The sequence below is a fragment of the Drosophila eugracilis genome, unplaced genomic scaffold, assembly GCF_018153835.1.
Source record: "Drosophila eugracilis isolate 14026-0451.02 unplaced genomic scaffold, ASM1815383v1 contig_90, whole genome shotgun sequence".
Lineage (NCBI taxonomy): Eukaryota > Metazoa > Arthropoda > Insecta > Diptera > Drosophilidae > Drosophila > Drosophila eugracilis.
Genome location: NW_024573812.1, coordinates 5608038 through 5633554, shown reverse-complemented (window position 1 = coordinate 5633554; position 25517 = coordinate 5608038). Strand labels below are relative to the sequence as shown.

The following is a 25517-nucleotide window of genomic DNA, read 5'->3' as shown; positions in this document are numbered from 1 at the left end:
ATAAATATTACTCAGCTTGGCGCTTCCAGTATAAGCTTAAATCGCATTTTACTCATTTTCCAAAGAAAAGGAGTGTCCTTTCCTTAACACATTATTAATTTTAAATATGAATAAGCTTATAAGATTAGTAAATTCTTCATTTCTAAGTGAAATCAATAAACCAATTATATATCTTCATATGCTAGCTACTTACTGTTTTGTTCTAGAAATAAATTCCTTAACTTTGAAGTTGATCCATGGCCGGCAACATACGTGTACATATACCTTTTTACGAACTTATTGATCAAGTTTATTTTTGACTGCCGTCGATAAGATTCCCCAGGTAACTGCTTATAGATAAAATCACATATATATATACTTACATATATATAAGATCGATTGAGTAATTGTCGTTCCCCTTCCTGTTGAGCAAGTAATTTAAATGGTGTTTTTGGCCAAGCTAAATCAGCCAGCAGACAATCTGACACACCTGTCAGTTGGTGCCAATGACGAACACCAGCTAGCAGAGGATCCCTTTTTGTCAGACAAACATATATACATATAAATAGTCACAGCCAGAGTGACTAAGATATCTTATCAATGTCGGTTAGTATTGCCGACTGCCTGATAAGAGGCTACAACAGCTTTTAAGACGCAACCGCTGTGCAACCAGAGACCAGTCGTTAAAGTCAGTTCCATTTGAACGGAGCCAGCGAGTATATATAACACAACGTTCCAAACCTAAGTCAACAACTAAAGAAAACACCATGGGAGGTGAGAAAAATGAGTGCAAACTACTTAGTTAGTGACTAAGATTATTCCAGTGAAAACGAAAACTTAGTGCCATAATTAGCAATGACAGGTGGCCGCCAAGTGTCATCGATACTCTGCTCACCTGACACCCGAAATCCCTTTGGAGCTTTGGAAGCTTTCCATAGATCCAACTAGATTTCACACCCGGCTAGATAACGAAAATAGACAGAGTGGGGAGGTCTGATTAATGGGGTACAGTTGGGCCTCGTAGTTAAGTGATATCGAATCTAACTTTGTTCCAAATATTCACTCTTCGCCTGCAGAATACACCTGGATTAGCTCGAATGTTTATGGTTCTCTGCCACCTGGCGCCATCCTGGCTGGTCATGATTCCGATCAGGATCCCATCTATGTAGGTCGCGCCTATCACAATGGAGAAATGCTCCCGGCTAAGATTGTGCCTGGCAAGCAGCAGGCCTACGTTCCATGGGGTGGTCAGGAGATCAGCAAGCATGACTTTGAGGTCCTTGTAGGCGATCATTATACCTGGATCCCGGCCAGCGGTGGATTTGTACCGCCTCATGCCATTCGTGTAGGCCAGACCGGCGAGGGTGAGCCTCTGTATGTGGGACGTGGCTACTTCCAGGGTAGTCTTACTCCCGGAAAGGTTCATCCTTCCCACCAGTGCTTGTACATCCCGTACGGTGGACAGGAACATCGTCTGGAGGCCTATGAAGTTCTGGTCCAGCCGGAAACTTGGATTCCCTCATCTGGACGTGGGCTTGTTCCCGGAACTGTGGTTGGTGGACACGACGCCGATGGCGATCAGATCTATGTTGGTCGCGCCTACCACGAAGGCGATTTGCTGCCAGCTAAGGTAGGTTTAAGCCTTTTTAATATTAAAGAAACCGACTAACTTCCCTCCTTTTTATCCAACAGGTAATCCCCAACAAGGGCTGTGCCTATGTGCCCTACGGCGGCGGTGAGGTGGTTAAGCATGACTATGAGCTGCTGGCCGGATACGGTTATGGATGGGTGCACGACAGCCAAGGGAATGTGCCCGGCAATGCCGTTCTCTGCGGTCGCACTGCCGACGGTGAACCCCTGTTCATCGGCCGTGCCCACCACCATGGCAGTCTGACGCCCGGAAAGATCCATCAGTCCCATCACTGCCTGTACATCCCATTCGGTGGCGAGGAGGTCCGTATAGACCACTACGAGGTCCTGGTCAAGGGCTAAGCTGTTATAGTTTCTGCTTTCCTCCCCCCGTTTCCTCTGCCAACTAATTTATAACTCATCTTGTCATTAAAAATGTCCTTCCACTAAAGTGCTTTCTTGGAGTTTTTCAATGGGTTAAGTGACTATGTTTATTGGTTTAACAGATTTATCAGTTTTTTACTTATCCTATATAGTAGTTTAGCTTCATTTTGGCCAAAATAAATAAAGGACAGTCTTACGCTAAACCAGTGGGTACCTGGCAAAGGAGGCGATGCCGCAGTGATTATTCGCATTCCTCAACATCTTGACGTAACCATCGATGCCCCAACTGGTGCCCCAAAAGTTCTTCACCAACCAGTAATCCGTACCATTCGAATCCGTTCCATATCCAACGACAAGGGCAGCATGGCTATTATTCCGGGGACTGCATTTCGGCTCTCGGTAAACATCCGAGGAGTACGAATGGAAGGAGTCGTGGGAGCCATCAATGCTGACATATACTGGACCAAAGAAAGCCACAGCCTCGGCTAGTTTCTTCTCATCACCATGGGGTATTTTCACAAAACCCGAGCTAGTGGCTCCGATCGTGGCGTTCTGAGATTTGCATTCACCTTGGACACCCTTATAGGGATAGGAATACTCCGTGGCAATGCCACCATTATCCTTTACATAGGCTACAGCTTCAGCCATCCAACCGCCTTTGCAACCCTGATTTCCATAACTGTCAGAGCAATCTAGGAGATGTTGTGGAGACAGCGGAATGAGTTTTCCCGTCTTCCGGAAGTGGTGACCTTCCAATGCTGCTGCCGTGACAAGGGCCCAGCAGCTGCCGCACTTAAAGCCCTGATGTCTCACTGGGGTCACTGCGCCCTTGGATCTCCAGTCCACGGACTCAGGAAGGGTGGAGTACTCAGGCGAGATGAAGGTGGTGCCACTGGGCAAGAAGGAAGATATTTGTTAGTAACAGGAAATCAAATATGGTTAACAGTTTAACTTACCGCATATCCTGGTTCTTGACGATGTTAAAGGCATTCATCATCTGATTGATCTCCTTGTTGTACATGTCGGTGAACTGATTTATGGCCAGCTTGAAGTTTTCCAGGCCCATGGCGAATCGGTGGTTGTGCATATTGATGCGGACTTTGTTCTCCTGGAAAATCTCCTTGCGAATGAGCTCCTCGGTCTTATCCCGGTAACTCTTGCCATGCTGTAGCTTAAAGCTGTGCCACTCCTTCTGATTCAAGGATCCCGGATGAGAGATTGCCAGTGGCATCAGAACAACAAGTATCAAGATCTGTTTCATTTTTGAACTTTATCCCGGCTAAGTTAACTCAAATTTGCGACTACTCTTTAATAAGTTCAGACAAAGTATAAAAATTCTCAATAACTAGCAGCAGTATTTATAGTACTGAAATGATTGGAAAATTTCCAAACTTTTTTAAATTTTTGAACCAAAATGGTATTTCCTTTAAAGTTGATGAGGCGCAGTCTCTTATGTCGCAAATTATTCGCATTACTAGAACAAATATTGAATATCATTATGAAAAGATGCTGAACTACGTAGACAGAAGTCTGACAAATCGGAAGTTGGGGTCATCCCCAGGCGCAAGTTGTTGATTCACCCGCAGCGTAACGCACTTCCGCAGAAGTTCTCTTTATCATTTATTAGTGGAAAGTGTTAAAGCAAGAATAATACTGTAATTAAATGCCATTAACATCACTAGCATCTATATCTATTCTTCAGAAATCAAGGAGCTTACATACAATGCTAGCTATCATGGACACTTATGATGATTTAACAGTTTTATATTGCAAAAATATATAGAAAACTTATAAAAATAGACTATAAAAACAATATGAACAATATAACAACAACAATAACATAACATAAATCCACTTAAATATAAAATATTTAACTTAAATTTAAGCATAATTTCTAAACTAATGCAAAAAGTGATATATTAGTCCCAAGTTGGAAGTGAGAAATCTCTCCATATATGAATTATATACAGTCATATGATTTATGACGAAATGTGTTGGTTATGACGACTATAACCTATAGCAGCCATAGGAATGTTGATGAGTTTCATCATTATAAATAATATAAACAAGTTTGTTAACCAAAAAGAAAGTTCTGAACTAAACCAATGGGTAAATGGCAACACTAGCGATGCCACAGTGATTATTCGCATTGCGCAACATCTTTATGTAGCCATTAATGCCCCATTTCTTGCCCCAAGAGTTCTTAACTAGCCAGTATTCCTTGCCGTTTTTAGTAGTTCCAAAGCCAACAACCAGGACAGCGTGGTTTAAGGCGGTGGCGTTGCAAGCTGGCTCTTCATAAACTCCCCTGGAGTACAGTTTAAAGGATGGATGGGAGGAATCTATGGCCGCGATCACGGGTCCAAAAAAAGCCACAGCCTCTGCCAGTTTCTTCTCGTCACCTTGAGGTATGTGCACATAACCCGAGCTAGTGGCTCCTATCATGGCCCTCTCCATGTTGCATTCTCCTTGAAGCCCTCTATAGGGATACGATTGCTCTGTGGCAATGCCACCATTATCCTTTATGTAGTCAATAGACTCAGCCATTGATCCGCCTAGGCAGCCGTGGTTTCCATAGCTGTTAGAGCAATCCAACAGATGTTGAGGAGACAGCGAGATGAGCTTTCCCGTCTTCCGGAAGTGCTGACCTTCCAAGGCTCCTGCCGTAACGTGAGCCCAGCAGCTGCCGCACTCAAAGCCCTGATGTCTGACCTGGGTCACTGCTCCCTTGGATCTCCAATCCACGAATTTTGGCAGGGTTGAGTATTCAGGCGATATGAAGGTTGATCCACTAGCAACACAGAAAATGTTTAATAAATATTGGTTATTGGCTAAAACTTTAAGTTAACTTACTTATTCCTGCTTTTGGCTAAGTCAAAGGCGTTCATCATGAAGTTGATCTCAGTGTTGTACATGTCGCTGAACTGGTTAATGGCCAGCTTAAAGGTCTCCATACCCTTGGCAAATCGCAAATTGTGCTGATTAATGTTGATCTTAATCTCATGGAATATCTTCCTTCGCAGAAACTCCTCGTTGCTGTCCTGGTAAGACTTGGCGTGCTGGAGCTTAAAGTCCTGCCAATCCTTAAGAGAATTTTGATCTAAGGCTACCGGATGGGACATCGTCAGAGGTGTCAGAAGAACAAGAATCAAGATCAGCTTCATGTCTTCTCTAATCCTGGATTAACCAAATCGAATATGCAACTAGTCTCGAATAAGTTCTAATTTATTCTAAAAATTACTCGCAACCAACAGCTGTATTTATGCAAATGAGATAAATAGCTGAATTTTCTAAAAATTATTATTTCCGGAAATTGAAAATAAATAATCAAGACGTGCGCTGTAGTTTCGTGACGCGACTAGCACACACCCGTAACTTTGCTGAACTATTTTAAAAGATTCTGATCTTGATTAAGAATATATAAGCCTTAAAGAGTGATCTGGTCGAGTAGGAAAATAAACTGCGATTTCAAAGAGATTCTGAAATGCGTAACTCGATTTTTATGACTCATATTGAGTCAACCCCAAACGCTCATTAGCTCACGCACTCTACGACATTCTGAAGGGGTTCCCTCTGTCTGATAAAATTATATAAACTTTTAAAACGCAATTCATATTGCGAGTATAAAAAAGTAAGTAACGTATTATTATTATAATTACAATACAATAAATATACAATAAATAATTCCTCTTGAAGGAAACTTTTCTATTAAACCAGAGGAAACGTGGGATAGTTGGCGATGCCGCAGTGATTATTAGCATTGCGTATGATCTTGAAATATCCATCAATTCCCCATTTGGTACCCCAAGAGTTCTTCACCAGCCAGTAATCCTTACCAGACTCAGTGCCGTAACCAACAACTACGACAACGTGAGTAAACTTTTGGGTGCGACAAGCGGGATCTTGGTAAATTCCTGAGGAGTACGAATGAAAGGAAGTTTGATTAGCGTCAAAAGACACGGATACGGGTCCAAAGAAAGCGACAGCCTCGGCGAGTTTCTTCTCGTCTCCATAGGGTAATTCTACAAAACCCGAACTTGTGGCTCCGATTGTGGTGTCGGTCATGTTGCAGTTTCGCTGGACGCCCATATAGGGATACGATTGTTCGGTGGCAATCCCACCACTATCCTTTATGTAGGCAAAAGATCTTGAGTCTAAGCCGCCTTGGCATCCATTATTTCCATAACTGCCAGAACAATCCACCAGATTTTGGGGCGACAACGGGATGAGTTTTCCGGTCTTTCTAAAGTGTTGACCCTCTAAAGCTCCTGCAGCAGCAAAGGCCCAGCAGCTCCCACACGTGTATCCCTGATGTTTGACCGGGGTAACTGCGCCCTTTAATCTCCAATCCACGGACTCAGGAAGGGTGGAGTATTCCGGCGTTATAAAGGTTGAACCACTGGAACGCAAGACAATAATGATTGGTATGATTATTTTTCATTCCAAATTTCCCTTTACCGTTGCTTATGGCTGTGGGTGAAACGAAAATCGTTCATCATTTGATTCATTTCGGTGGTCAGCAAGTCGGTGAACTGGTTTACAGCCCGCTTAAAGGTCTCCAGACCCTTAGAAAATCGCAGGTTGTGCTGCTGAATGAGTTCCTTATTCTGGTGGTAGACATTCCTACGCGAGAGCTCCTCGGCCTCATCCTGGTAGGTCTTTCCATGATCTAGCTTATAGTCCTGCCATTCCTTGTGTGAATTTGGAACAGAGGATCCGGGCTGAGCAAGCACCAAGACAGCTGGAAGAAGGAATAATAAAATCTTCAGCATCGTGAGTAGAAAAGACCTGGAACACGCTACTGCTACTACTACGGATTAAATCCCATTCCTCTTCGGTTACTGTTTTTATAGCAGAGAAATATATAAATAACTTCTTAAACTTCCATAAAACTCTATATATGAGCATATCTACCATGTCCATTTACATCCGCTTTCCCGATAAAAATACGAGTGTGACGTTGGAAACGTTATTTGGTTGAACCATGTACGTCATTAAGCATATTGTTGAGCAACTAAGAGTTTTTAGTTTCTTTAGAATAAATAAATCGGGGCAGTTCAATTTCCAAATTTGTATTACGAGTTCAAATCAAACCAAATTAACTCCGCAACAAAACCACGCCGACTGCAAAGTAGTACAGCTTAACAACAAAAGCTTCGTGCTACATCAGTTCTACAAAGCTCCCAATAGCGCATGCGCTGCAAAGTAACAGTAAAGCGCATGCGAAACTGAGATAATCAAAACAAACTAGAAACTGCGGATAAACCCGCCACTGCTCATCCGTCGTTGCTTCGGCTGCTTGGCCCAACACATATGTATCTGGTTACATAAAGCTAACAAATTGAGAATTATAAGTGTTTGAATTCACTTTAATTCATTTCCTTTGAGTGCATTCGATCTTATTAGAGTTCATTTTTGTTCATATGACTTAGAAACATAAAGAAACCTTAACAAGGCTATATTGAAACTCATTGTTTCCTCACTCGGCTGGTATGCTCTCGAGGAGTACGACTCACCTTAAACTTTAAGGCTTAAAATATCTTTGAACAGATCTATGTCGGTCGCACCTACAACGAAGGTGATATTAGGGTTATAGATCCACCAGTCACATCACTGCCTGTACATCCCATTCGATGCCGAAGAGGTCCGTATAGACCACTACAAGGTCCTGGTCGTAGTAGTGTAGTGTAGTTTCTGCTCCTCCCAGTCTCCCGACTGCAAACTAATTTATAGCTCATCTTGTCATTAAAAATTTCCTTCCACTTTCTTGGAGTTTTCCATTGGGTTAAGTGACAATTTATCAGTTATTTATCAGATTTATCAGTTTTTTACTTATTTTGGCCAAAATAATACAACTACGATATAGAATAATTTTGTATATAATTATATCATTAAATTAGTTTCTTTAAATTGTAAATAAACTATAAGACAAGTTATTTCAATTATAATACCTAAACCAAATAGTTAATCTTAAAGAAAATTTTTTACTAAACCAAAGGCAATACGGGATAGCTAGCGATTCCGCAATGATTATTCGCATTGCGTATGATCTTGAAATATCCATTAATTCCCCATTTGGTACCCCAAGAGTTCTTCACCAGCCAGTAATCCGTACCAGACTCAGTGCCGTAGCCAACAACTACTGCAGCGTTCATAGGATTTTTGTTACAAGCAGGATTTTGGTAAATTCCCGAGATGTACGAATAAAAAGAGGTTTCAGTACTATCAAAAGACACGGCTACGGGTCCAAAGAAAGCTACAGCCTCGGCGAGTTTCTTCTCGTCTCCATAGGGTAATTCCACAAAACCCGAACTAGTGGCTCCGATTGTAGTGTCGCTCATGTTGCATGTACCTTGGACGCCTGTGTAGGGATACGATTGTTCGGTGGCAATCCCACCATTATCCTTTATGTAGGCGAACGATTGTTTTGGCCAGCCGCCATTGCATCCATTATTTCCATAACTGCCAGAACAATCCACCAGATTCTGCGGAGACACTGAGATAAGTTTTCCAGTCTTCCTAAAATGTTGACCCTCTAAAGCTCCTGCAGCAGCAAAGGCCCAGCTGCTGCCACACGTGTATCCATGGTGTTTGACCGGGGTAACTGCGCCCATTGATCTCCAATCCACGGACTCAGGAAGGGTGAAGTATACCGGCGATATGAAGGTTGAACCACTGGAACGAAAGATAGAAGAATATGGAAAACAATGATTAATTTAATTAATTTGCCATGATTATTTTTCAATTCAAAATTATTTTACCTTGGCACTTGGGTGTGGGTAAAGCTGGAGTCGCTCATCATTTGGTTCATTTCGGTGGTCAGCAAGTCGGTGAACTGGTTTACAGCCAGCTTGAAGGTCTCCAGACCCTTAGAAAATCGCAGGTTGTGCTGCTGAATGAGTTCCTTATTCTGGTGGTAGACATTCCTACGCGAGAGCTCCTCGGCCTCATCCTGGTAGATCTTGCCATGCTTTTGCTTAAAGTCCAGCCAATCTTGGTATGAAATCGGATTAGGGGATCCGGGCTTAGCAAGCACCAAGACAGCTGGAAGAAGGAATAGTAATGACTTCTTCATATTGTGTAGAAAAAGCCTGCAACTTGTTACTCCGGCTACTCGGGATTAAATCCAATCCTTCATAACATGCTGTTTTTATAGCAAAAAAATGTATTAATATTTTTATCAATTTCCATGAAAATATTTTAATCAACAATGTTCATTCACATAAAGTCTTGGCGATAAAAATACTAGAATGAGGTTCGTAATCTTCTTAGTAAGAAAATGATGTATTTAATCATTAGCTTTTAATGAACAAGAATGGAAATGCCAGAATCGGATGCTGATATCACATGTTTTAGCTGTTTAAGTAATTAAAGTTCATTTGGATTCACTTTTACCAAACAGAAAGTTCTGAACTAAACCAATGGGTAAATGGCAGCACTAGCGATGCCACAGTGATTATTCGCATTGCGTAACATCTTGATGTAGCCATTAATGCCCCATTTCTTGCCCCAAGAGTTCTTAACTAGCCAGTATTCCTTGCCGTTTTTAGTAGTTCCAAAGCCAACAACCAGGACAGCATGGTTTAAGGCGGTGGCGTTGCAAGCTGGCTCTTCATAAACTCCCCTGGAGTACAGTTTAAAGGATGGATGGGAGGAATCTATGGCCGCGATCACGGGTCCAAAGAAAGCCACAGCCTCTGCCAGTTTCTTCTCGTCACCTTGAGGTATGTGCACATAACCCGAGCTAGTGGCTCCTATCATGGCCCTCTCCATGTTGCATTCTCCTTGAAGCCCTCTATAGGGATACGATTGCTCTGTGGCAATGCCACTATTATCTTTTATGTAGTCAATGGACTCAGCCGTTGATCTGCCTAGGCAACTTTATTATTAAAATAACAATAACAATTATTAAACTAAATAATTCATCTTAAAGGAAACTTTTCTATTAAACCAGAGGAAACGTGGGATAGTTGGCGATGCCGCAGTGATTATTAGCATTGCGTCTGATTTTGAAGTATCCTTTAATTCCCCATTTGGTACCCCAAGAGTTTTTCACCAGCCAGTAATCCTTACCAGAATCAGTACGAATGAAAGGAAGTTTGATTAGCGTCAAAAGACACGGATACGGGTCCAAAGAAAGCTACAGCCTCGGCGAGTTTCTTCTCGTCTCCATAGGGTAATTCCACAAAACCTGAACTTGTGGCTCCGATTGTGGTGTAGGTCATGTTGCAGTTTCGTTGGACGCCTGTGTAGGGATACGATTGTTCGGTGGCAATCCCACCATTATCCTTTATGTAGGCAAAAGATCTTGAGTCTAAGCCGCCTTGGCATCCATTATTTCCATAACTGCCAGAACAATCCACCAGATTTTGGGGCGACACTGAGATGAGTTTTCTAGTCTTCCTAAAATGTTGACCCTCTAAAGCTCCTACAGCAGCAAAGGCCCAGCAGCTCCCACACGTGTATCCCTGATGTTTGACCGGGGTAACTGCGCCCTTTAATCTCCAATCCACGGACTCAGGAAGGGTGGAGTATTCCGGCGTTAAGAAGGTTGAACCACTGGAACGAAAGATAGAAAAATATGGAAAACAATGATTAATTGAATTAATTGCCACGATTATTTTTTATTCCAAAATTATTTTACCTTTTCACTTGGCTGTGGGTAAAGCTGGAGTCGCTCATCATTTGGTTTATTTCGGTGGTCAGCAAGTCGGTGAACTGGTTTACAGCCAGCTTAAAGGTCTCCAGACCCTGGGAAAACCGCAGGTTGTGCTGCTGAATGAGTTCCTTATTCTGGTGGTAGACATTCCTACGCGAGAGCTCCTCGGCCTCATCCTGGTAGGTCTTTCCATGATCTAGCTTATAGTCCTGCCATTCCTTGTGTGAATTTGGAACAGAGGATCCGGGATTAGCAAGCACCAAGACAGCTGGAAGAAGGAATAATAAAATCTTCAGCATTGTGAGTAGAAAAGACCTGGAACACGCTACTGCTACTACTACGGATTAAATCCCATTCCTCTTCGGTTACTGTTTTTATAGCAGAGAAATATATAAATAACTTCTTAAACTTCCATAAAACTCTATATATGAGCATATCTGAAATGTCCATTTACATCCGCTTTCCCGATAAAAATACGAGTGTGACGTTGGAAACGTTATTTGGTTGAACCATGTACGTCATTAAGCATATTGTTGAGCAACTAAGAGTTTTTAGTTTCTTTAGAATAAATAAATCGGGGCAGTTCAATTTCCAAATTTGTATTACGAGTTCAAATCAAACCAAATTAACTCCGCAACAAAACCACGCCGACTGCAAAGTAGTACAGCTTAACAACAAAAGCTTCGTGCTACATCAGTTCTAAAAAGATCCCAATAGCGCATGCGCTGCAAAGTAACAGTAAAGCGCATGCGGAACTGAGATAATCAAAACAAACTAGAAACTGCGGATAAACCCGCCGCTGCTCATCCGTCGTTGCTTCGGCTGCTTGGCCCAACGCATATGTATCTGGTTACATAAAGCTAACAAATTGAGAATTATAAGTGTTTGAATTCACTTTAATTCATTTCCTTAGAGTGCATTCGATCTTATTAGAGTTCATTTTTGTTCATATGACTTAGAAACATAGAGAAACCTTAACAAGGCTATATTGAAACTCATTGTTTCCTCACTCGGCTGGTATGCTCTCGAGGAGTACGACTCACCTTAAACTTTAAGGCTAAAAATATCTTTGAACAGATCTATGTCGGTCGCACCTACACCGAAGGTGATATAAGGGTTATAGATCCATCAGTTACATCACTGCCTGTACATCCCATTCGATTCCGAAGAGGTCCGTATAGACCACATTGAGGTCCTGGTCCAGGGCTAAGCTTATATAGTTTCTGCTTCTCCCAGTTTCGACTGCAAACTAATTTATAGCTCATCTTGACATTAAAAATGTCCTTCCAATAAAGAGCTTTCTTGGAGTTTTCCATTGGGTTAAGTGACTATTTATCAGTTATTTATCAGATTTATCAGTTAACCTAAAACAAATAGTTAATTTTAAAGAAAAGTTTGTACTAAACCAAAGGCAATACGGGATAGCTTGCGATTCCGCAATGATTATTCGCATTGCGTATCATCTTGATATATCCATTAATTCCCCATTTGGTACCCCAAGAGTTCTTCACCAGCCAGTAATCCGTACCAGACTCAGTGCCGTAGCCAACAACTACGGCAGCGTGAACATAACTATTCTTACGACAAGCAGGATTTTGGTAAATTCCTGATGAGTACGAATGAAAAGAGGTTTCACTATTATCAAAAGACACGGCTACGGGTCCAAAGAAAGCTACAGCCTCGGCGAGTTTCTTCTCGTCTCCATAGGGTAATTCCACAAAACCCGAACTAGTGGCTCCGATTGTAGTGTCGCTCATGTTGCATGTACCTTGGACGCCTGTGTAGGGATACGATTCTTCGGTGGCAATCCCACCATTATCCTTTATGTAGGCGAACGATGGTTTTGGCCAGCCGCCAATGCATCCAATATTTCCGTAACTCCCAGAGCACTCCACCAGATTTTGGGGCGACAGTGAGATGAGTTTTCCAGTCTTTCTAAAATGTTGACCTTCTAAAGCGCCTACAGCAGCGAAGGCGTAGCAGCTGCCACACGTGCGTCCCTGGGTTTTTATCGGGGTCACTGCGCCCTTTGATCTCCAATCCACGAACTCAGGAAGGGTGGAGTATACCGGCGATATGAAGGTTGAACCACTGGAACGAAAGATAGAAGAATATGGAAAACAATGATTAATTTAATTAATTTGCCATGATTATTTTTCAATTCAAAATTATTTTACCTTGGCACTTGGGTGTGGTTAAAGCTGGAGTCGCTCATCATTTGGTTCATTTCGGTGGTCAGCAAGTCGGTGAACTGGTTTACAGCCAGCTTGAAGGTCTCAAGACCCTTGGAAAATCGGAGGTTGTGCTGCTGAATGAGTTCCTTATTCTGGTGGTAGACATTCCTACGCGAGAGCTCCTCGGCCTCATCCTTGTAGATCTTGCCATGCTCTTGCTTAAAGTCCAGCCAATCTTGGTATGAAACCGGATTAGGGGATACGGGCTTAGCAAGCAACAAGGAAGCTTGAAGAAGGAATAAGAAAGACTTCTGCATATTGTGTAGAATAGGTCTGCAACTGGTCACTCCGGCTACTCGGGACTAAATCCAATCTTTCACAAATTGCTGTTTTTATAGAGGTGAAATGTATATGTAAATTTCCATAAAAATATATTAATAAACCTAACAACAATGTTCATTCACATAAAGTCTTGGCGATAAAAATACTAGAATGAGGTTCGTAATCTTCTTAGTAAAAGAAAATGATGAACCATTTTCTTTTAATGAAACAAGGATGGAAGAGCCAGAATGAGATGCTGAATTGATTGATTTAGCTGTTTAATTAATTTAAGATCATTTGGATTCTTTTTCTTTAGTTTCATGAGTTTTCATTTGGGTTAGAAGACTCAGAAAACATACCGAATCTTAAGAAGGTTTTACTGGAAATCATAGTCCCCCCTAACATGATAAGTTAACTTCCAGGGAGTACAACCTTCCTTAAATTTTTTTTGAAAGAAATGGTTACCACACCCTTTAGCTCGGTAAGTCTGTAACACCCTGAGTTATGCTTCACTTTGCGGAGCTTTTACTGAGCTTTCCGATGATTTTCTACATGGGGTGTAGATGTCATGTAAAGCTATAAGCCAGAGGGTCGAATATCATCTGGCTTGGTTTTCCCCAACCGCATACACACACTCTCTTGTTCTCGCTCTCACACACGCTCTTTCTCTCACTCACGCTCGCCGTCGCTGCTTGAATGCCATTGGTCGTTTGTTTCGTTCATCGGCTGCTCTCTCTAATGATTGGCCAACTTAAAATGAAGCCGCTCCCAGAACTCGAACTCAATTGCCCTTCTGTGGCAAGTTCTTCGGCTTTGTGGACGTGGCCAACTATAAGTGGCAAGTGGCCAAGATAAGGCGGTCTCTAATTTGGTACATTTATTTATTAGCTCGCTTTACAACATAAGCCTTGAAAAACTTGATTATTGGTTTTAGACATACTCCGAAAAGTTTTAAGTTTTTCAAAATGTTCGTTTGTTGATATTTCTATGGGGAAATATTTTCAAAAAGTCTTGCCGCTTCAAACTGGTTTTCGTGGACCACTCACCTGGGGCCTGAAAATGCCGTCGCCTTTTACCGCTTCCATTAAACTGGCTCCAAACAAAAACCAAGCTGCTTAAAACAAGATTTTGTTAACGGCTTTGAATTGAACAGCTTTTAAGCTGAAAAAAAAAATTTTAATTTTATGATGATTATATAACAAAATCTATATAAATATGAATTCTAGGTTATATAGCACAAAATCGCAATTAAAATCAACATTACTTTGATTTTGTATACTTTTGTAAAATGTAACTTAAAGTTAAAGTTTAATTTTATATTAAATAATAACAACATAAGTTCTGGAAACTGTGCTTACTGATTAACAAATTTTATTACTGAATGTCTTAAGTGAAATATTTTCTAATAATAATGTTATATCTAAGTCGGAAGTTAAGAAAACCCTTAAAAAAATGTATATCTTTCATAATATAAAAGCATTTTTGTTAAAAAAAAAAAAATTAGGTTAATAAAATTATATTTTTTTTATATTATTTTAACCATAAAGCCTAACTTAAAAGGTTATTTTATTAACCTGTCTTATATAATGTGACTCAAGACCCTGAAAATCTATTATTTTTAAAGACGAAGTATCATATTGGGACTTTATTTTAACGCTAAAGTTAAAGTATGATAACAAAGGGAGCTTAAACTGCTTTAATTTTCAAAATATTAATAAATATTAAAAACTAGTTGTACATAATACGAAACTATAATACATATATTTTTACCTTATTATATAATATTTTTATATAACATTACAAAAACAACTCATTACCTAAAACGCAATATCCATTAACTAAAAACAAATACAATCATCTCGAAAACGGGATCTTTAATAACTCTGAAGATTATGTTAAACAAACCCATTTAATAATTCTACCTGGTTATGGATTTTAACCCTTCTCATTCGACTCTCGTTTCCATTTGAATAAACGACACCCCGAAAAGTCCAAGCAACCGCTTCCCCCTCACTCTGTCACTGTCAATTTCAGACTTTTCAGGCAAGCGATAGAGTCATAATTTTAAAGCCATATAAGAGTATGTATGAGATATCGGAATGGGATTTGGGTTGGGCGCACCCCCAAAAGAGTACGTAAACCCCTCTTGGCCAATATAAATTCTTGTAATTTAATTTTGCAATTGCAAAAGGAAGAACAAGAAGTAGAAGTACACACACACACATGCCTAGCGTAATCTCGCACAGAGCACAGAGAGATATTAAAAGGCAACTCCTGATGCTATCGGAGACCACAACCCGGGGCTTCCTTTTGCTGTTTTTTTGCCGCCAACCCTCGGAATAACTGTGAAAATGTTTGGCATTCCATAGCCAAAACCCAAGCAACAACAATAATAATGACGACGACGACGACGACGACTATCAGTTTCTACAGACGACGAAAGGAATGACAAAATTTCGCCTCTGGCTTGTCACAGAGTATCTGAACCTCTACTATCATACCATATACATACATATATAGTATATACTCGTATCTGTACCTTTTTCATATTGCAGGAGGCACAATGGTTAGCAACGGCAACGAATGAAGCCGTTTTGGAGTTGGGGGGGTCCTTCTCTGCCAACGTATACGATTTTCCTATGGCCACAAGTACATAAGGGAAAAACCTTCTATATACCACAAAAGGCGATACAATTAGTTGAAAAGCCCAAGTGCGATTCGATGTTGGTGTATATACACATACATACATATGCCATTCGAAAGGGAGGGTTGCTCTGCCAACGTCGCTGCCAGGATATTGTCCTCCTCCGTTTTATAATTTTCAACCAGAAAGTATAGGTGGGAAGGGGAGAGAGACAGAGAGCACTTTGTATTTTATCCTGCTTTTGTTAACGAAACGACAGGGCAAAACGAAAAACTGATAAATGTACATAAAATGGAAATGAGAGGCTTTTGTTAAACGTTTCGCTGATGGGCGTTTCGGTATATAAATCGACACCGAAACCAAAAACCTTTCTCGAATTTAAAACCCTCTGCCCTCTCAACGCCTACGTCGACGCTAGCAGCGATGCCAGCGCAGGCAGCGAATGAAGCTGTGCACGCGAAGAAATTTCGAGACTTTTTCGTTTTGGAATTTTCTAAAAAATTAAATTAAAAAAATTAAAATTTAATTCGAAATAAGTTTGAGGGTAGACCTAAATTATGTCTAATCTGTTTTTTCAATTTAAAAAATGTTTTTGCTTTTAAATTTTTTTTTTAATAATAAAAATTGTAAATACGAATTTCTTGTCATGCAGTTGCTAACCCATGGACTTGTATAAAATCCATATAATTTATTTTGGATTTTAGCTACTTTTGGGTATTACTATTTTTTGCAGTGTAGCTTACCATATAATCTTTAAAATTTTAAAATTGTTTGCCTAAGTATGTTCTTTTTTCTTATGTGCTGTACACATGGTAGCTTAATATAGTTACCATTATAATACCAAGAATAATAACCCATAATCTGAAAGATCTAAAAGATATTGATCTAATATTAAGCAACCCCATTTCTACAAGTGTAGCTGACAAAGTGAAGATTTCGACTGCGCTTCTTCTAATTAGTTTTAGGCGTCTAAAAATAAGTTTCTGTTTAGTGGAAACTGAAGGGCAGGGGCGGTGGGCGGGGGGTGCCAATGAGGGTTAGAGTGATATAGTACATATTTCTCATCTGCTGCGTGATAATTCAATTAGGAATGTGTGAATCAGCAGCAACAACAACAACAACAAACAGAGCGGCTGCTGCAGCAAGCGTTGCAGCGGAAGTGCAGCTGAGAAAGGGATAGAGTAGAGGAGGGAAAGAGAAAGGCAGAGGAAGAGAGGAGAAATGTGTGTTTCCTCGATAGAAAAACCAGAGCAAAGAGGAAAGTGCAAAGAGGGAGAGGGAGAGTGGGATAAGGGAGATAGGATACGATAGGAAAACCATCCATGTCCATGTCCATTTCATGTTGCATGCAACCCTGTTTTTTTTTTTATTTCGATTCCAGCGTAGATGTGGCAGGAACAGAAAGTTGTTGGTCCCTCTGCTATTGCTGTTGCTGCTGCTGCTGCTGCCTTTGCAACGGCAACAATTTATGTCCATGTATTTGTGTTGGTACATAAAAATAGCGGTCGAGGCAGCCACAACGCCAGCAGAGCCAAAGCAGCGTCAAAAGCAGAGCAAAAGCAGCAAACGCAGCACCAACAGCAGCAGCAGCAGAGGCACAGGCACAGGCACAGGCACAGGCACAAGCAGTGGCGGAGAGGCAGACGTTAAAGACTCAATGAGCGGAGTGGCAAGGGGGTGCCACAGAGTGGAACGCAAAGAGTAAGGGTACGGGAACAACGGGGGTCGAGGGCACTATGTGCGCAGCTTGTGCGCCTCGAAAATACATATTTCAGCATGAAGCATGGGCATGGGACATTGAGTGCGGGCAGAGGCTTAGGGCAGAGGGGTTTAATTAGGCGTGTTTGTAGAGGCTACAGAAGCAGTATGAAAATTTGATTACTTATGGCAAAGTTTGATGAAGATGGTTTCTTTATTGTTTAAGATGTTTAAAATGAATAAATTTATCCGCAGAAAAGGGATTGATTAAGCATCTAAGCAAGCTAAAATTATAATTTAATTTTGTTAAGTTTTCATTATCAGTATGACTTTTAAGTTCCTTACCCAACCCTCTTTTTCATATACCAATTTTAATCCCTAACCATCAACCTCTTAACCTCGATAACCCCCTTTGCAACACCCCTGTCTGAGTATCTTGTATCTTGCAGTTTGCTGTGCATACACAGGCACATGCGACTTTGTATGTACAAAATGCCATGTACAGCAAGCATTTGCTAGGTATGTTCGTATATACGTGTCTATGCGTGTGTGTGTGTGTGTGCATATGTAGCTGCATGTATGTACTCAAGTGTGCGATAGTGTCGAGGACGTTAACGTTGGAAAATAACAGCAACAACACTAACAACAGCAACTGCAAGAGGAACGACCAAGAGTTCGGCAACGGTCGCATTACCAATTTAAATTCCCATCCAATGTCCGCACGTAACGTAACGAATTCGTCGGCTGAAAGAGTATTTAATGAGCGTTGCCAGCCCAACGCGATATATTCGTGGTCTTTCAATATATACATATATCTAAATATATATATATTGGAGTATCAAATTAGGTTCATTTGCTGCCTTTGGCAAGTACCGCTGCCACTTCTCTCCACACTACACTTTCTGCCGCTCCAGTGGCCAAAAGCACCCTGCTTTGCAGCTCCTTGCGGATTCTTATACCCATTCCTCTACCCAGCTTTCTTGTTGTTCTCGGACGTCAAGTGGGCGGGCGAGTGTGTATATGTATGGGTATATGCCAGTGTGTGTGTGTGAGGTTTGCGAGCGTGCTTATCGCCTATGTAAACCGCACGGCTCACTGGCTGCTTTCGTTACTGCCTTCGTCACTGCGGTTTCTGGCGTTTTTTTTGTACATACGAAAATACATAGAAAGGCATCGCCTGAGTGGTTCATATAGTCGCCAGTGAAATTCCCCCCCCTTGCCACACTTCACCCCCTCGCAGGAACAGCCCTTCAAAACGCTGCCGCATGCTGATAATTCAATAAGCAGGGACCACCAAACTCAAAAAAGAAAAAAAACTTCAGGCCCAAGCTGATGAGCCGCTTCTGCGTAAATACAGTTATACGTCCATAGCTGGCTACGAAGTTTGAACCATTTTTTATTTTAATTTTTTACGGTAGGAATGACTAGAAAAAAACGTAACATCTTTTTTTTTCTTAAAAAAAAAACGGCTTAAAAAGAGGTTTCAGAAAGGGTGACCAACCATTAATGTTGAGGAATTTTTTTCTTTAGTAGGAAATTTTAAAAATGTGTAACAGTAAGTGGCAAAACGTGTTTGGCTAAACCTTTGCTAATTAAAGAAAATATACAAAAAATATGTTTACAGGGTGAAAGATAATGCTGTGGGTTATTTTTTTTTCTATATGGTTAAAGTTTTTTCAGATGTTTAAGAACTTGTTAGGTGATTTTTAGGTAGTTTTATGATAGTTCTTTGAAGATTGCGGAATAAAAGTAATCATTTTATATAGAATATTAGGCAGAAGGACTAAAAAGTGATTTTCAATTATGAAAAAAAGGTTTTTGAATCAATATATTAACCTCTGCTGTTGATTTTTTAAGAATTTTGCTTGTAGTACTTCATAAAATGGAAACCTTTGCAAGTTCGAAGCTCTTATGAACTAAAACCCTCAAAGGCTATCATTACTATACCCGTTTTTTTTCACAAAATAACGGCAAATTCGAACCGATATAAAGTTCAAGCTAAAGAAGTTGTAAGGTAAATATAACCGCAAGAAAAAACACAAGTACTTTGTGCGGTTGCCTGCCGTGTTCCTTGCGCTTGTGTGGACTCTCGACCAAACACTCGACATCATTATGGCCAAGGGAACGGGTGAAAAAAAAAAAAAAAACTCACTCATTCACTCCGCTGAGCAGCCTGTAAATAGCAATGTCATGCAGCTGTCTCAGCATCGGCTTTGGCACCATACAGCCCCCCCAGCCTAGAAGAGCCACCCATCGTATACCCCCTTCTAGCCACGCCAACCAGGCAACAAACGGTGGCAACTTCATTTGCAATGCAAACAGTAAAAACCTCTCTCGGAAAGCTGAAGCTTCGCTTCAGTTGTGTAATCAACTAATTACAACAGCCACCAAAGCTGGCGCCATTAGGCAATACCATCGTCATTATCATCATCTTAACAGCCACCCTCCCAATACCAAACCATAACTGAAACCCCACTCATTTGTCTTGCCAAAGTGACTTTTAAACATTTGCGAACGGTTTTCTTTTTTTTTTGGTAACGAAAATGAAAGCCACGTCTTTGTCAGTTTGAGACAATTGAGTAGCCCTGCCACTCAAATCAATCAATTTTCCACAGTCTTCAGATCCACTCAATGGTAAGAACCCCGCCCCAAGACTAAGACTTACTGCTTGAGCTGTTACCCGAACTGGAACACTGCAAGAAAAGGTCTCTTTGGGATTCCTAAAAGAAAGGTTCTAAGGGTCTTGAGTCGTACTATATATATAGTTTCTGTTATGTAAATCATATTTTCCTTTACCTATATGTTTTGTGTTTTGTGTTTATTTATGATTGATTTCTGCAGATCCCCTCTTAGGTTTTGAGATAGAGTTAAGTTAATGCCTCAGAAAGACTTATACTTTTAGAGTTTCCTTAACCAAAACTTAACTCCAGGTTACAACGTATCATTACATTGAGAAAACGTCCCTTAAAGATCCTTTTTGCATTTCATGCCCTCTTCAGTTTTGATGTAGAGTTAAGCCTATGTCTCAGACAGATTCATACTTTAAAAATTTCCTTAACCGGTACTTAACTCCAGGTTAAAACTTATAATTACATTGAGAAAACGTCTCTTAAAGAATCTTTTTCACATCATTTTTGCATTTCATGTCTTCTTAACTTTGACGTAGAGTTAAGCCTATGTCTCAGACAGATTCATACTTTTAGAGTTTCCTTAACCGGTACTTAACTCCAGGTTAAAACTTATCATTACATTCAGAAAACGTCTCTTAAAGAACCTTTTCTCACATCTTTTTTCAATTTCATGCCTTAAGTTATCTTTTTGTTTTGATTCTGGTAAACTTTTCAATCTTAAAACATTCAAAATTTTCTTTTACTATTAGATACTAACCATCTTAAGACAACCTTTACTTTGATCTTATTACATAAGTGAGGAATGTAATTAAGGAATATTCTGGAAATGAAAATGTAAAGGTAATTTTTAAAATATAAAATACAAGTTATTAAGATTTGATTTCTTAGATTTTTTAGTTTTCCAATAACAAACTTTTTGCGTGAGTAAGACCGATTTCTAAAGGTTACAAAAATAAAGACATCCTAACCAAGACTTAGTATCTCTAACCTATATTCCCACAGTGCAAGAGCACTCTCTGGCAGTTATAATTCCTGTTTCCGGTTCAGAATTTTCGTTGATTTGAGCCTTGTCTTGAGTCCATCGGAGAAAGAACTGCCGGCGTCTCCTTGACGCAACGTTCCTTCTGCCTGCCACAACCACCGCTGGTAAATTGATACTTTTTTTGGGGTTCGCATTTTTTGTCAGGCAACCGAAAAAAATATGAAAAAAAAAACGCTGTAAGGGAACAGGACAACTTGGGACTTGAGCTGGGGACTACAAGACCAGCAGCCATCCATATTCATAATGGCGTACTAATTGGATCTTAATTCTGGCATTTTATTTGATTACAAGACCGAATTACGACTGATGAATTTAATTAGCAAGTGACGGGTAAACAGATCGAGGAAAGTGTTGCCCAAGACATTGACACTTGCAAAATAAATTTGCAAAAATTATGCAATTTGCAAAAAAAAAGAGGGGGGAGAAAAAAATTAACGGGGGTTTTATCATCTGGTAATTGATATCTTTCTCCTTCGCTTTCTCTTGGCCAGGCGGCAGTTGTTTAGCAGGAAGCGGACGGCCAACAGTTGGATAAATTAATATCAATCTAAACCAACAATTGTCTCATTTTTCTAATTTTCTCTCTGCCTTTGATCAGATGCATATTCTCCGCCTAAAACCCGCTGGCCAACTGTTTTGTGATTAATGGAATCAGATTGAATTACACGGCTATAGTACAACCTGCAGTCAACAGTTTTGCCCCCCATTTTCTCCCTCTTAAAGCATCCACACACACACACACACACATGGCAACGCTTCTAGAGAGGGGAGAAAACTTCTCAAGAACTGCCTTTAATTGTTTTGGTAACAAAAGTTTCGGCTTGGGAAAAAGTTTTGCCCTCTTGCCGGCACGTACTTTTGTCCAATGGGGAAATTCTTATTTTTTGGCTTGCCTCTTAAACAGGCAAGTTATGTACTTGCCATTCGTTACATAATGGCTATAAATTAGACCAGTGGCAACGACAAGTTCAAGTGCTACGTAAATGAAATTAAATTAGCAATCACACGGTTGTCCCTCGATTGTCAGCTCTACAAGTGATGGATGGCTGACCGATGCGCCCACTTAACAAGATGATTGAGTTTCTAGAGTCAAGATGGAAATTGGAGGAAAACTATTATAGTTGATGGGAAGGAATGTTCTAGTCTTTTGGCAGTAATCTGATAGGTTAGTAAGGTAGGTCAATAGGTAACTAAAGCAAAGTTTTAACTATAATATTGATTACTTTCTTTCACCACAAACATCTTCTAGAGATAGGAGCTGTCTTTGCCCTAAAAAGTTGTCTAGTTTTTGTGTCTTTTCTTAATATTTATATATGGAGTTGCACCCTTTCGTTTGGTATCTTAAGTTTTTAATCTAAATAAACATTCAAACCTTCTTTCTTGCTAGGAAATGCTTAAATCTTAAATTACTCAATTACTTAAAAACCTTCAACACCCCATATTTTCCCATATTTTCTTTAAAATTTCATTTAATTAACATAAAATTAAGCTCCACGAAAGCCCACTTTCATTTCAATCTCCTTAGTTGCTCACAAAAATCTCTTCACAGTAGTTGAATATTTTCATTAAGCGCATAATCAATATTCTGCCACCACCACTTAAATACACCACCCACCCCCCCTTATGCCATTAATCTAGCCAAGTGTGAATTTAATTATGCCCTTGGGCCAGGGAAAAACATTCTGGAACCACAGAAAGTAAGGCCTGGCCTGGTCTGGGCCTGTCAATATATTGCGCCAGTTTTCCGATGTCTCAGCGGCACAACGACAAATTGCCGGTGAGGCAGGCTGGCACTTCAGAGAGTGCAGCCGACTGAACTGGATTAATTCATTCAAATACAGCCGCTAAAGATTTAAGTTAACAACATCAACAAGTTGAAGGGAATGGAATTTTGTAAGCCATTCAATGCATTCGCTTGATTTATTGGCCTATTGCCTAGAGAGGCAGCTTTTATTGATCGCCTTTATTGAATCGCAGATCAATGGCATTCTTTTTTCTATCACTAATTGTTTGGAAAATAACAAATTGACAAAAGCTTTTGAATGCGGAGATTATTCTTAGAAGTTTCAAGCGATTTTTTAGATTAATTTAACCTTGTTTTGACTTTATTTATCAGCCGAGTAACTGCTTGGCGTACAATTTGGATTAAAAACTTTTTTTATGATGCCTTGTCATGTTATTGGTGATTGCGGAAAGATTTTATTAAGTACTAATAATAAATTAATTGAGTTTAACAAGTGGTATGTCTAGTTTGGGAGTGAACTTAAAGAAAGTCTAACTGGGCAACCATTCCTAAAAGGCTTTAAGGTGGTTTTCGAATATCAAAAAAGACATATTCCCTATACAAACTGGATACTTCATCCGTTAACGAAGATTTTCAAAGCCTTGAACTAGTAAGATCTTAGATCTACCTTATATCAATTTCAACATAGCTACAAAGATATCTAAGGATCCGATGACTAAGATTCTCCAAGCTAAGAAAGGATCAAGATCTTACATCTTCCTCATAAAAATTGTCAAACAAATTCTTAGATATCTAAATAAAAGAAGCCTTTGATAGGTTTTTCCAAAGTAAATTACATGGAAGCTAAAATTTGAATAATATTGAGATACTTTACAACCTAAAAGTGGTTTTATCAGTAGTTTTTCATTACTAAAAGTTAACGTAAAGTAAACTAACTGCTGCCTTTCAAGGTTTTGAAAAGATAATAAAAGTTTAAAAATGTAGAACACAAACCAAAATTACAAATAAGCTACCAAAAAACACACAAACGTAAAAATGCCACCCAAAACCTCCCAATTATAATCACAATACTAAATACATAATTCATATATATCATCTAATTACTATTATTTGTCATTGCTAACCAAACCCCCCTCGAAAGCAACATAAACAACGTTTAACTTAATCTTTACCTTAAGTCCTTCCTATTCAATACGAGAAACTGAATAATTTATAAGGAAATGATGTGGCAAGGCAGTTATTGTCCTGCCCCAAAAATAATAATCATCATCGAGAAAAATTGGTAAGCATTTTGTTACCCTAAACTAAGGTTTGCTTTTGCTTTAACATCAACCACTCGTCGTTGTCGTTGTCTTTCATAAAGTTATAACTTGTTCAGCATTTGAAATGTAATATTCATTATTATTATGAATACCGGAAAAGCATATGGGAAATATCCCACGTTTGAGAGTACTTTCTACCTGAGGGAAATGCTGCATTTCTAATTGCCACTGCGCTGCTGCGTACTCGCTACTTGCTACTTGCTACTTACCCAAAATGATTTATAAATGCTCATTTAATGCGCTAAAAGCCGTAAGCATTAAGCTGGTATTCATATGGTTTTGTGGAAAACTGAAAATGGGAGTTGGAGAGGAAACTGCGTGTGTGGTTTTGCCTTTTTCTCCGTTTTCGCCTTTTTCCTTGGCCAGGCGAGAAAAGGTGAACTTCTGCACCAGGGCCTTAATTATTGTAATTGGAGTTTTTGGGCTTAAACCGCAGAATCGTATAAATTATGGGAGGCCATCTGATGATACCTTCCACACACTGGAGATAACTTTCCTTTTTTGGGAAAATCATATGTTAATTGTTTTGTGTAAAGCTAAGTGGGGAAACGCCTCTCGAAACTTACCGCATAACGCTTGTGCCACATAAACCCCTTAAGTTGAATGGCAATTTTCACCTAAACTCAATCCCTTCTTAAGGAATATATATATATATATATATATATCTTTCAACCCCTTAAGTTTTCTTCATGTCTCATTCCCCTTATCTTATCACATTCATTATATGAATTAGATTCGAGACGTCGGATTGGTTTTCTTTTGGGACACATTCGAGCAAAATTGCCTAGAAGAAACCGGAAACTTTTTTTTTGGCAAAAACCGTGCAGAAAAGCCGGGAAAAAGGAGCAGATAAAGGTAAAAAGGGGGGATACAAAGGCCACAGAATTTTCCAATCGTATTTATTGAATTTTTCTAAAAGGCGTCGTCGGTCCCGTTCGTCCCGTTTCTCGCTTTCACGGTGTCCGCTCATCCGTCCAGGCGAGAAACCCAATATAATCTTTATTCCCTTTGTCTCCCGATGGCCGAAATGGTTGAAAATGTCCGAACATTTTTCATTTTAAAGACATTTTGACAATATTTTTTTTTTTGGCTGCCGTCAACAGACAGAGGAGGGAAATTGGCAGATTAGAAACGCTCGAATCGCAGCGGTCGGTCCGCAGGGAAGGTCGACCTCTGACCTTGTCCAGTTGATTAGCATTGGGATTGGAACATTCCATTGTCTGACTTTGTAAAAGTATCTGTATCCGTATCTGCTTGCTAGCAGCTAAAGTCATTGGGAATTAGGAAGTGG

At 39.9% G+C, this 25517-nt stretch overlaps 7 protein-coding genes across 7 annotated transcripts; 1 reads left to right on the top strand and 6 right to left on the bottom strand.

Moving 5' to 3' along the window:
- Positions 1–642: 642 nt before the first annotated feature.
- On the top strand, positions 643–2059 carry LOC108113328. Its single transcript, XM_017223885.1, has 3 exons — positions 643–753; positions 1056–1609; positions 1672–2059. Exons 1-3 carry the CDS (start codon positions 747–749, stop codon positions 1969–1971), a joined length of 861 nt encoding a protein of 286 aa, XP_017079374.1. The 5' UTR covers positions 643–746; the 3' UTR covers positions 1972–2059.
- Positions 2060–2138: 79 nt separating this feature from the next.
- Positions 2139–3325, bottom strand: LOC108113327 (cathepsin L-like). Its single transcript, XM_017223884.1, has 2 exons — positions 2949–3325; positions 2139–2884 (listed from the first exon to the last, which is right to left on the bottom strand). The coding sequence occupies exons 1-2, from the start codon at positions 3251–3253 to the stop codon at positions 2191–2193; spliced, it is 999 nt and encodes a 332-aa protein (XP_017079373.1). The 5' UTR covers positions 3254–3325; the 3' UTR covers positions 2139–2190.
- Positions 3326–4089: 764 nt separating this feature from the next.
- LOC108112120 (cathepsin L-like) lies at positions 4090–5156 on the bottom strand. Its single transcript, XM_017221871.1, has 2 exons — positions 4846–5156; positions 4090–4783 (listed from the first exon to the last, which is right to left on the bottom strand). Exons 1-2 carry the CDS (start codon positions 5154–5156, stop codon positions 4090–4092), a joined length of 1005 nt encoding a protein of 334 aa, XP_017077360.1.
- Positions 5157–5612: 456 nt separating this feature from the next.
- On the bottom strand, positions 5613–6807 carry LOC108112270 (cathepsin L-like). Its single transcript, XM_017222093.2, has 2 exons — positions 6451–6807; positions 5613–6391 (listed from the first exon to the last, which is right to left on the bottom strand). The coding sequence occupies exons 1-2, from the start codon at positions 6762–6764 to the stop codon at positions 5701–5703; spliced, it is 1005 nt and encodes a 334-aa protein (XP_017077582.1). The 5' UTR covers positions 6765–6807; the 3' UTR covers positions 5613–5700.
- A 1172-nt stretch (positions 6808–7979) lies between these two features.
- On the bottom strand, positions 7980–9067 carry LOC108112119 (cathepsin L-like). The gene is made up of 2 exons (XM_041819741.1): positions 8754–9067; positions 7980–8667 (listed from the first exon to the last, which is right to left on the bottom strand). The coding sequence occupies exons 1-2, from the start codon at positions 9065–9067 to the stop codon at positions 7980–7982; spliced, it is 1002 nt and encodes a 333-aa protein (XP_041675675.1).
- A 338-nt stretch (positions 9068–9405) lies between these two features.
- Positions 9406–11239, bottom strand: LOC108112233 (cathepsin L-like). The gene is made up of 3 exons (XM_017222054.2): positions 10637–11239; positions 10238–10551; positions 9406–9785 (listed from the first exon to the last, which is right to left on the bottom strand). Exons 1-3 carry the CDS (start codon positions 10948–10950, stop codon positions 9406–9408), a joined length of 1008 nt encoding a protein of 335 aa, XP_017077543.1. The 5' UTR covers positions 10951–11239.
- Positions 11240–12051: 812 nt separating this feature from the next.
- LOC108112118 (cathepsin L-like) lies at positions 12052–13142 on the bottom strand. The gene is made up of 2 exons (XM_041819740.1): positions 12860–13142; positions 12052–12773 (listed from the first exon to the last, which is right to left on the bottom strand). Exons 1-2 carry the CDS (start codon positions 13140–13142, stop codon positions 12052–12054), a joined length of 1005 nt encoding a protein of 334 aa, XP_041675674.1.
- Between the last annotated feature and the right edge of the window lie 12375 nt (positions 13143–25517).